The 12,311-nt window shown below is 45.8% G+C and overlaps 1 protein-coding gene across 5 annotated transcripts in view; it reads right to left on the bottom strand.

The window, feature by feature from the left end:
• The window catches only part of TSPOAP1 (TSPO associated protein 1), a 114,454-nt gene extending 102,681 nt beyond the window's left edge, over positions 1-11,773 (bottom strand). For all 5 annotated transcript variants that reach the window (XM_075263879.1, XM_075263883.1, XM_075263880.1 and 2 more), the window contains exon 1: positions 10,803-11,773. In XM_075263879.1, coding sequence (XP_075119980.1) covers positions 10,803-11,408 — 606 coding nt within the window. In that variant the 5' untranslated portion in view covers positions 11,409-11,773. The remainder of the gene's footprint in view (positions 1-10,802) is intronic.
• Between the last annotated feature and the right edge of the window lie 538 nt (positions 11,774-12,311).

Genomic DNA, 12,311 nt, shown 5'->3' on the forward strand with positions numbered 1-12,311 from the left:
AACAGAACATGCACGTGTTCCAGCAGGATGTCGCCCATGATAGGAAACCTAAACTGATCACTTGCAGGCATTGCCTTGAGCGTACGAGGTCATTTTCACGGTGCAGTTCCCAGTGTAGGAGAGGCACACCTTTACTGCATGGACCCAACTTACGTTAAAGATGGGCATCCCGTCACAGCTAGACGCACGAAAAAGGCGGTGGCGGAAAGTGATCCTCTTCACTTTGCGCCATGTGAACTTACCCTAGATGTGTCAGTATTAGCTGAAACCCACTACAGCCCCTGGCTGGTGCAGATTTCAATTAAGGCACACGAAAGCTCCCTGTAATAATGCTGGCACATCTCAAGCCAGTGGGAGAACTGACTACTGATGTAGAACGCCAGTCTTATTAAATTCTCCCCCCTGTGTCACACATAACCCTGAAGCATACAGCACACATACATAGTATATAACACACACGTCAAAGTGCATATTTTATTCACTCATACACAAGACACATTCATTGGTAATACTATAGACACATCACCTAAACATCTCGCGCGCATCCCTTAGGCCAGGGGTGCTCACACTTTTTCAGCATGCAAGCTACTTATAAAATGACCAAGTCAAAAGATCTACTACCCACTTCTTGTGGGCGGGACCTGGGCCGCAGCATTGTCAGAATGACATCGGATCCCGGACAGGTAAGTAACATTGTTTATTATGCTCTCTCACCTCCCCTGGGGCTCCAATTATTATACTCAGGGGTCTGAAAAGATCCCCGAATATAATAATAGCAACAGTGGGATCACGGCCTGGCCCGGGCCTACTCACTGCCGCCTCTGTGGCCTATGGTACAAGGGGAGCAGGGCAGGGGAGGTTGGTTAAATAGGCCGCTATCTGCTGGGAATACTCCAGAACAGACCTGGGCAAAGCCCGGCCCCCGGGCCACATCCGGCCCTCTGACTGATTCAGACCGGCCCGCACAGCTTGACTAGGGAGGCGTGTCTAGGGGGCGTGTCTAAGGGGGCATGTCTTAGTGCCGGCAGAAGATGGAGACATGTGGAGTGTGTCATAAGGTACTGAGAGATGTAAGGTGAGATGCAGGGGGGAGAGTGTGTGTGTGTGTGTCTATATGTGTCTGTCTTTGTGTGTGTGTCTCAGTAACCTAGGGGCAAAGATGGAAGGGGAATGTTATACTAGGGCAGAGATGGCAGATAGAGGGGGGACATGAAACTGGGGGAGAGATGGAGGGGGGACATGAAATGGGGAAAATAAAGGGGGACATGAAACTGAGGGAGAAATGGAGGGGGTGGGGACATGAAACTGGGGGTAGATGAAGAGGGCATTTAAACTGGGGGGACATTAAACTGGGGACAACTGGAGGGGGCATTAAAGGGGTATTCCCACATCGCATACTCACCAGTCTTCGTTGCTGTAAATTCTTCTGTCTTCATGCTTTGTTGCGTTATTGGTGGGCGGGGTTACATATGCAAAGCCAGCGGCGAGATGCTGCTGGCCCTGCGTGCACACTCATAGACCAGTCTAGCCTTCACAATGCGAATACAGACCCGGCATCCACCTCTCTCTATTACAGCGGATGTCGGGTGTGTATTCGCATTGTGAAGGCTAGACTGGTCTATGAGCGCGCACGCAGGGCCAGCGGCATCTCGCCGCTGGCTTTGCATATGTGAATATAGACCCGGCATCCGCTGTAATAGAGAGGCAGATGCCGGGGACGGTTAGACGCTGGCACAGATGCACAGATGCCTGCAACATCGCTACGCTCCTGCCCTGCATGAAGCCAGCAGCGGCAGGCGTGATGCTGTTATTCCGCTCCCCCCCTCCATTGGCTCCAACACAGCATATTAACCCCTTTATTGACTGCTATACAGTATTTCACCTCCTTTTATTGGGCCGCATACCTCCTTAATTGTCCCCCAGACAGCATATTGCCTCCCCTCACACACAGAAGTTTCTCCCTTTTCTGACCCCCACCCCCACGCACAGGGACACATTAGACCACTACCTACTGGATTATTCCAACGGGCAGCAGATGATACTTACTCACTGATCCTTGCTTCTGTCCAGGCCAGTCTCCATAGGTCATGACACACATTGGCTGTCCAATTAACATCAGAACATCCAGCCATAGTGTGTATGAACCAGCGGAGAGCAATGAGGAAGCAGGTCTAGACAGAAGCGCAGACCAATACCTCATAATCCATGACTCATGTTATGGCCAAATCGCCCCTGCCTCAGAGGAAGAGGAATAAGGAAGATAATTTTGGGGAAAAAAAGTACTCAGCGAGAAGAATAACATCACTACTATTTATTCAGTGGCCATTACAAATGGTGGGAAAAAAATAAACTTTTTGCTGGAGCTACATTTTAGCAATGAGAACCACTAGACTAAATAAGCAACTATATGCAATACAGCTGCATACTTTGTGTGAACAAGCCCTAATAAGGCTATGTTCACACAGAATTTTTTTACAGCGGATTTTGACACGGAATCCACCTCAAAATCCGCTGCCAAAAACAGCACCCATTGACGTCAATGGAAGCCGCTCGCTTCTTTTTTTCCGCTAGCTAGTAGCAGAAAAAAAACGACATGCCCCCCTTCTTCCCGCAGCTGACTCAGCTTGGTGTCCACGGCGCAAGGCTCCCTCCCGATTGGGCCCATTCTTTAGGGCCTAATCCAGAGCAGAATGCTGCGACGGGATGACACTGCACTGCGCCAGCAGCCCGTCGTGGCTAGCCGCGCGCAATGTTAACACTCAGAATGCAAATTCCACTGTGTGAACATACCCTACCATACATACTCTAATGATACGCTATGTGTACCATAGGAGAAACAGGAAAAACAGATGGACTTTACTTCAGGGGGCAGGGATGGGGGAACATGAGACTGAGGGGCAGAGATGGGGGGGCAAGACACTGGGGGCACATGAAGTGAACTGGAGGCAGAGAAGGGGGGACATGAAGCTGGGGACAGAGATGGGGGTGAAGAAACTGGGAGCAGAGATGGGGGGGGACATGAATCTGGGGGAAGAGATAGGGGGGCAACATGAATCTGGGGGCAGAAATGGGGGGGGGACATGAAACTGGGGGCAGAGATGGGGTGAAGAAACTGGGAGCAGAGATGGGGGGGACAAGATACTGGGGGCAGAGATGGGGGGGACAAGATACTGGGGGCAGAGATGGGGGGGACAAGATACTGGGGGCAGAGATGGGGGGACATGAATCTGGGGGAAGAGATAGGGGGGCAACATGAATCTGGGGGCAGAAATGGGGGGACATGAAGCTGGGGGCAGAGATGGGGGGGTGGAAGATAATGGGGGCAGAGATGGGGGGGACAACATACTGGGGGCAGAGATGGGGGGGGACAACATACTGGGGGCAGAGATGGGGGGACAACATACTGGGGGCAGGCCCGCTCTGGGCACAAGTAGAGGGGCGTTGGGGCCCACGACGAAGTCGCGGGTTAAAGCTAGTATTTATATAAAAGGAAAGGAAAATAAAGTTAAAGATTCAGTATTATACAGATACATTCTGCATGGGTGTCATTCACAAATACTATAATTATCTCTGAAATGTTACGGCAAAACCACCCATCTCCAACATTGCTGCTATATATACACAACTATTGTTTACTCCCATAATGCTCTCACACAGCTGCCCTACTCTTATTATGGCTTACCAACAATAGTTTTCTTATAACTGTTTGCTACAGAGAAACTTTCTATTATATTCCAACCAACGCTAAACTTATTCTCCAAAAACAACCTAAAAACACGCGGAGGAAAAATTATGGCAGCTGTGTTTGATTCCTGGCCTAAGGGTATGTTCACATGGAGTTTTTTGCCAGCAGATTTTGACGTAGAATCCGCCTCAAAATCTACCAGCAAAAATGGCTCCCATTGACTTCAGTGGGAGCCGCTCGCTAGTAGCAGAAAAAAGAAGCAAGATGACCAATCTTGCCGCGGATTCTCCAGCTGATTCAGCCGCGGTGTCCACGGCTCGAGACACACTCCAGTTTAGGCCCATTTATTTGGGCCTAATCAGGAGCAGGATACCGCGACGGAATGCCGATGCACTGCGCCATTTTCCACCGTGTGAACATACCCTTAAACAGTTAGATACTCGACAAAAGAAAGCCACATCTAGTATAAGGCCATACTTTCTGACTAGCTGAACGAGGGGATGTGCCATAGATTAGTGTGGCATAGTTTAGGATGTGACAATATGCGCTACAAAAGTCCCAACATGGTGGCACAAAACTGTGGCATAGATTAAGCTAAGTAAAATGGTGACGTTCTCTTTCAGAAGCAGTGAAACGGAATGTCAATGGATTATCAGAAAGTGTCCCTGGGGCAGTCACATGGCCGCTCCAGGGGTATGGGCAATTACAGGTTTTTTTATTTTTTTTTAATATAAGTAAATTAGAAGTTGGGGGGGGGCAGGGTTTAGTTTAGGGGTTAATTCTTAGTTTATCCTGGACAACCCTTTTAAGGCCAAGGGCCCACGTTGCGGATATTTATGTTCCAGATTTTGTGTGAGAGTAATAAACCCAAATTTAATATATCTGCTCCATTTACACCTGAGAATTTGTAACACTGATGAAGCACATGACGAAATCTCAGCGGTTTTTGTTGCAGATTGTGCTGCAGTTTTTTTGAGCCAATGACAGGAGTGGATTGGGCAGGAGGTAGAAGTATAAGCACTTCCCATATATTTCCCATTCCTTTTGCAGCCATTCTTAATGCTGGCACAAAAGATTTTGCAGCAAAATCTGCAACAAAAACGCTGAGATTTTCTCACATAACTTGTCAGTGTTAGGGCCCCTTCACACGGAGGATACGCTGGCTGATTCTGAACGTGTAAACGTTCCGAATCAGCGGCGTTTAAAACAGATCCCATTGCTCTCTATGGGAGCCAGCATATGTGCGCTCCCCATAGAAATGAATGGGCTGCTTTTTCCCATTCATTTCTATGGGGAGTGCACATATGCCGGCTCACATAGAAAGCAATGGAATCTGTTTTAAACGCCGCTGATTTGGAACGTTTACACGTTCCGAATCAGCCAGCATATACTCCGTGTGAAGGGGCCCTTACATGGTCTCTGGTGTGAATGGGGAGCAGATGTGTTAAATTTGGTGTTATCGCTCTCACACGGTTTCATACTGGTCTTTGGAAGTTCAACATGGCACTTAATAGCAAAGAACTGTTGCTCTAAATAAAGATAGCCTGGGCTATAAGAATATTTCCAACAAACTGAGCTGCAGCACACTGACAAACACAGCACGTTTAAAGGGATTCAATCACCAAAACTTATTTGGATCAGACTGTGTCGATCATGTATGGCGGCATCCAGGTCAGGATCATTGTTTGGGGCTGCAGGAGTACTGTCGGCTGTAGGAAGCTACAAGTTCATTGAGAGAACCATGAATGCCAACATGTACTGTGACATACTAAAGCAAAGCATGATCCCCTCCCTTCAGAAACTAGGCTACAGGGCAATATTCCAACATGATAAGAGCCCCAAACACATCTCCAAGACAACCACTGCCTTGCCAAAGAAACAGAATAAAGGTCCTGGACTGGCCAAGCAAGTCTACAGACCTAAACCCTATTGTGCATCTCTGGGACACCCTCAAATGGAAGGTGGAAGAGCGCAAGGTCTCTAACATGTGAGGTCATCATGGAGGGGTGGAAGAGGATTCCAGTGGAAACTCCATTCCCAAGAGGGCTAAGATCGCACTGGAAAATAATGGTGGATACTAGAGATGAGCGAACAGTAAAATGTTTGAGATTCGATATTCGTTTCGAATAGGCGCTCAATATTCGACTATTCGATCGAAACTCGAACTCCATTATAGTCTATGGGAGAAAATGCTTCGCTACAGGGGATCCCACCATTAGACCCAGGAGGGTCACCAAATCCACTATCACACCCCAGGAAATGATGCCAACACCCTGGAAAGCAACTGGGACAGCAGGGGAAGCATGTCTGGGGGGATGAAGTACCTTTATTATGTTGGGATCCCCTGTCAGCTTGCGATATGCCGGAGCTGACTTTTTCGCATAGAAATGCATTGACCAGCGTTGATTGGCCAGTCTACGGGATTCAGCCAATCAACGCTGGTTCTGCCTGAGGAGGCGGAGTCTAAAATCGGTCGACAGCAGTTTCCATTCTGGTCCGATTTTAGACTCCGCCTCCTTAAGCAGAACCAGCGCTGATTGGCCGAATCCCGTAGACTGGCCAATCAATGCTGGTCAATGCATTTCTATAGCGAGATATAGCAGAGCTGGCCTTGCGGTTAGCCCGGCTACTCCGGACAGATGAAAGAGCTCTGCACTACACCCTACCATCCCTCCAGCTACTCCTCCTGTACTAACACGACTAGCTCAGCTTGGCTATTCCTTAGTACTACTAACACGCTCAGCTCGGCTATTCCTTAGTGTAATAGCCCAGCTGAGCGTGTTAGTAGTACTAAGGAATAGACAAGCTGAGCGTGTTAGTCTGCTGCATATCTGCCAGCTCTCCTACATCTCCTACACACTCAGCTTGACTATTCCTTAGTACTACTAATACGCTCAGCTCGGCTATTCCTTAGTGTAATAGCCCAGCTGAGTGGGTTAGTAGTACTAAGGAATAGCCCAGCTGAGCGTGTTAGGACAATTTTGAAATGGCAGATACCCGGAGGTCCGCTGGTATTTCAGTGTACCTGTTATTTTAGTGGTCCAAGCTCTCCAACGTTCAGGTCTTCTGATGGACCCAGAAGACAGAGAGCACAGATGTAGTGTAAACCTATTGTCATGCTGACTTTTTTTAGGCAGAAAATGTAATGGAGCTATGGCGGTTGCAGGTCTTGGAAGAGACAGCGCACAGGAAGTCTTTGAAGTCACAGTTACTGTGTAAATGGTTTATCTGCACGGCTGCTTAAAGGGGTTGTCCACTTTCAGACCAATATAGAGATACAAAGGTTATTGTTCAATGTATAATTAAAATTTCTACAATTTTCCAATATTTTCCAATTTTTCTTTCTGTATCAATTTGTTATGGTTTTCTTGATCTCTGCTTGTAGTCCTTTGTTCTGTTTACTTATAGTGGATGAAACACAGTCCCTGGTCATGAGATGGACACACAGGTGAATAGTCATGGTTATAGTCACAGCACAGTAATCACATCTGCCGGTCTGGTAATGAGCTGTGCACCTGTGTGCTCATCACATGACCAGAGACCATATATCATAGGTATTGATACTGTATATCACATGACCAGGGACCAATTTTTTATCCACTAGAAGTAAGTAGAGTGAATGAAACAAGCAGAGATCTAGAAAGCACAAGGAATTGATACAGAAAGTATATTGGACAATTGTAGAACATTTTATTTTTCTAATACTGGCCTAAAACTGGACAATACCTTTAAAGGAGGACCTTTCATGTCTCCCTGCATGTGCAGTTTTATATACTGCTAGAAAGATGACAGTGTGCTGAATTCAGCGCACTGTTGGCTTTCCTGTAAGGTGTCCCAGGACTGGAGATATTGGTGCCGTTAGTTTCGGCACCAATATCTGCCCACTTCAATGGGAGTGCTCGTAGTGAAAAAAGCAGCCCATTCATTTCTATGGGGAGCGCTAGTATGCCGGCTCCCATAGAAATGAATGGGAACTGCTTTATACGCGCTGATTCTGAACGTGTTTTACGTTCAGAATAAGCTGGCGTATACTCAGTGTGAACTCACCCTTTGTTTGATATTTTACACTTACTCCTGGCAGAATTACATGTAAAGAAACCTGTAGAAGTAATAATGGACAGGGGCTAGACTACTCTATACTGTACACCTCCTGCCTCTGACTAAAATATAAAGTGCGCTGCAGCTATAAAGGGGCTATTAACAACAGAAACTGATCGGCACCATGTATGAAGGCTTATACAGGCAGACAGCAGCCTGCCCAGCAAGATACTTTTGATATTTAAATTTTTGCTGAAAAGTTCATGTACCATCTAAATATGCATGGAGGGACAGTGAGGACTGATATACAGTAGACAGGTTTGCAACAATAAACCCCAGCTGCATAAAGTACAACTTCCCAAGTGTCAAGTTCCTTAAACATAGCACACTATGGTGGCAGCATAGTAAATCACATTTAATGTCCTAGACTTACAGCATGGAGGTGGCTGCACACATGATCAATCTATATTATAGGCTATAATTGAGAAGGCAGTGCTTTCAGCTGTATATGTATCTCCCATTCATTATACTGGTGGGTGAGCCATTTTCAACAATAGTCAGGGTCCCCATAGACTACCACATATTAAAGAGGACCTTTCATCAGATCGGGCATATGCAGTGTTATATACTGCTGGAAAGCTGACAGTGCGCTGAATTCAAAGTTTTCCTTATGAGAAAATGTGCATTATGTACCAAGAGAGCTTAAAGGGGTATTCCCAACTGGCTTGTTCACCAATCTGCATGCTGTGTGCTCTGTGCACTTCCTGGTATTCTCGGTACATTGGTGGGCGGGGTTTCACTTACTGTCTCCCAGGTAAAGCCAGCTCTGCTATCTCTCTTCATAGCAGTACATGTTTACAGTCAGTAATGAGAGATGGTTGTACATAAATTAGCACAGTATCACTAGAAGATGCACAGTATGAAGCTTATTTAGCAGAGCTGGATTTGATGAGAATTCCAAATTTACATGCTACAGGAACAAGAGTGAGCTTGCAGTAAACTCAGTTTTAGGTCTGTGCTTACATATAGGGGTAACGGACTCCCTCTCTCAGGCCTTATCAGCAAGATTCAATTAACCGACTGATAACTGGAAGAGCAGGAGATAAACAGCTCAAAAATACAAGCTGCACCAGAACTCAGCTCCCCCTCCCCTCTTAAGAGCAGGGAACTGCATCACTTGTCCTTGGCGGAGAGATAAACAGCTCATAAATACAAGCTCGTTACCGTGCACTCAGCTCCCCCTCCCCATCTGAGAGCAGGGAGCTACCTCACTTGTCATCCCCATGTGGTTATGGAAACACAGTGTAAACAATGAAGTGAATAAATTAAGATAAACAGCCAAACAAAGCAGTTTTGCTGAAAGCAATGTATTTAGGAAAAGTCTCAACTCCTCATAAGCTAGCTAGCTAGCACCCTTTAAAGGTGAAAAAACAATAAGCACAGCAAAAAAACACATTCACACAATGGTGGTGATCTTTGATCTCGGTTTGGGTAGTATATCTATACAGTATTTTACATAAAAAAAACATGGACCACATACATTATGGCAGAGCATGCTATCGAAAGGACATATTGTGAAATAATCCTAATGTATAACTCCAACATAAAGTATTGAGAGTGTGAATCTAGAGGGCGCTGTAGAGCAACCAAAAACAGGGTTAAAAAGGACCTTGACCACACCCATACCAGAAAAAGGGGCTCAACTCCAGAGGGAGTGCACACAGCAGGGGAGTGCTGCTGGTGAACTGCAGGAGCAGGTGTACTGTGGACCAGTTGGAGACAGACAGGAGGTCTGTCCCAAGAAGACTGAATTCCAGAAGGAGCCCAACTCCATAGAGAGAGTGCTGTTGGTGACCTGCAGGAGCAGGTGGATCTTGGACCAGTTAGAGACAGACAGGAGGTCTGTCCCAAGAGAACTGGAATCCAAAAGGGACTTGGTTAAGCTCAGTGTGAGCCAGGCTGCTCACAAGAAGCCTCAGTAGAATATCTTGCCCTCAGTAGATTAGTCAGGGTTCAAGAAGTCAGGTATTGACCTGTGTGTGGGCTAGGTTGTTTGTTATTTTTTGTTCCTGTTATGAGATGAATAAAGCTGCTTACTTTGGATTGCCATTACCTGCCTTGCTGTTTATTTGGCACCCAGCGCCACCAACACCTCTGTTAAGTCCAAGAAACCACTACCTTTGATACTAAACTACCCCCAATTGTCACAGGTACGAACAAGAAGTCAACAGAGGCTAAGGGTACATACACATGTAGCAGTAGCTGTATCCTGCTAGTATTCACATGGTTATAATGTATAATCATGCAATGACCGCTATGTGGCATGAACCTTTACATTGACTGTAAGAACAAAAAAAAATATTAAAGTTGCAAAATGAATCTTGTGTATACCGCAGGCTTCATATACTGAAGAACAGACATGTAGTCTGGGCCTAAACCCAAATAGGAAGTGAAGGTTACAGCTGCTGCTGACTAAACATAATAATAATAATAATAATAATAATAATAATAATATCAAACTTTGGGAAGTAAAATAAGATTATAAAATTATGGAAAACGTCCAGCAGAGTTGAGTAAATGATATAAAAACTGCTACAAAACAATTTTGTAAACCATCCAATAACAAAATGACTTACAATAACAGATTACAGCACCCAAGATCAAAATCCTTCTAAACATTATGTTTTAAGATAAAAAGAAGAACAGGGTCATTAAAATGAATAGCCGCAAAGAAGAAGATATTAATAGGTGACATGTAAACTACAGATACATGTGCATTTATGATAACACGCATGGTAATGAAGACTCACATAGGTGAGATGTACACACAACACATACTGTACCAGGGAAATCTCAGACATGTCCTTCGGGAAGAAAAAAAAAAGGACAACAGCGTAAGCACTGAAAATAGCAAGCACATAATGTTGTCCAGCAGCAAAGTTTGAGCTGTCCATGGTTCTAACACAAGATTAACCGGCACAGACCTCGTGTCAGGGAGAAATGACACACTTACAGTATCTAGTGCACCAAGTTACATACGACACTCAGGACAGGACAATGATCACGTCTAGCCTCTTACCGTGCAAGGACTGTTACATTTTTCTCCATTCTCACTCACAGTGTTTACTGGATTTATGAGAGAATCAGTGCTACTAGGCCTAATCCCATTTTCCAGGGGGCAGACGGGCATTTCCTGCTTATCTGTTGGCACGGAAACACATTTAATACCCTGAAGCTTAGTCCTAGACAGTTTGGTGACGGAAACATCCATGCTTGTAGAATCAGCAGAAATCATTTCTATATGCTTGTTAACCAAGCTAACACAGTTCTGGACATCAGAGGTGACAGTAAGCTCCGCCGGCGAGTCTTTAGTGGGAAGCATTGCTGCTTTCAGGTCCACATCCATCAGCTCCATTGGTGGAGCGCCGATTTGCACCTGTACTTCAAGATGCTTACTGTCAGATGATACCTCACAAGATGGGAACATTAATAGGGGAACCACGCGGTCAGTCAATTCCTTAGCAGCAGTGGCGTCACACTCCTGACTTTGGATAGCTCCAGCCAATAATGGGCTGTGCATGAAACGGCACCTTGCTACGGCTTCTAAAACCCATGCCTCTTCTGTACCCTCACTGGTTCTCTGCATGATGCTGTGCTGCCCATCACTACTCATACAGAGCATCATGCAGTTGGAATTTCATCGACGAATAACCATTTGGGAAAATAGAAGGAAAGATGAAAAAATGAACCCTTAGGTAAAGAGGTCTTGAATGAGGAGAGTCCAGATTTTGTCATAGTAGGTAACCATTGCATATTCATAAGCTAGACGACGGCTTGTGAGTCACCGACGGCCTGGCAGAATCATGTAAAAACGCAGGGCTCCTCCGCAGGACGTATTTCAGTCACTGGCAGTCCTCATGCTTACAGCAACGTGGTCATATAGCATACAATCCAGTCTCCATTTGGAAGCGGTGCCTTGTATTTAGGGCCGTGTGATGGGCAGGAATAATCCGTGTTAGATGGAGGGTGCTCTGGTTAAAGTTAGCTGCATTCTACCTCTGCTAGCTTTTGAAGTCATCAATATTAATAGAGGAGTTAAAGCTAGCAGATCTGTATAGCAAGCACTGGGCGACCAATGGAGAGGAAGACAGATGGTTGCCATGGAAACTGAGCTGGAATGGAGTGTTTGCTGCCTAATGATGAAAGGTTAGGGTGCTGCTATACAGACGCCTCTTACATGAACCCGAACAAGCTTTGTCCCCAGAAGAGAACGACAGTAAACAATGTCTTAAGGAAAAGATCTTCTCCACGTAGAGTTCAATAAAAGCTGCACAGCAAAACAAAGAAGGCCAGCAGCACAGCATGTAGCCCATGCAGCAGGCGCTGTCAAGAAGGAAGCTTTCACTGCATAATAAAGGTAAAACAAGGGAGCGGACGTTCAGGATAAAATCATTCTGACATGAACATCCGACGGTCCATTATCTCCTCCATGCAGAACACATAGGACAATGACGCATACGAGCCCTGCTGCATAGAGCCGTGAACATGACACCTGTCATTACTAGGTATTAAGATATTACATGTATAT

Source organism: Leptodactylus fuscus, chromosome 2 (genome assembly GCF_031893055.1).
Source record: "Leptodactylus fuscus isolate aLepFus1 chromosome 2, aLepFus1.hap2, whole genome shotgun sequence".
NCBI lineage: Eukaryota > Metazoa > Chordata > Amphibia > Anura > Leptodactylidae > Leptodactylus > Leptodactylus fuscus.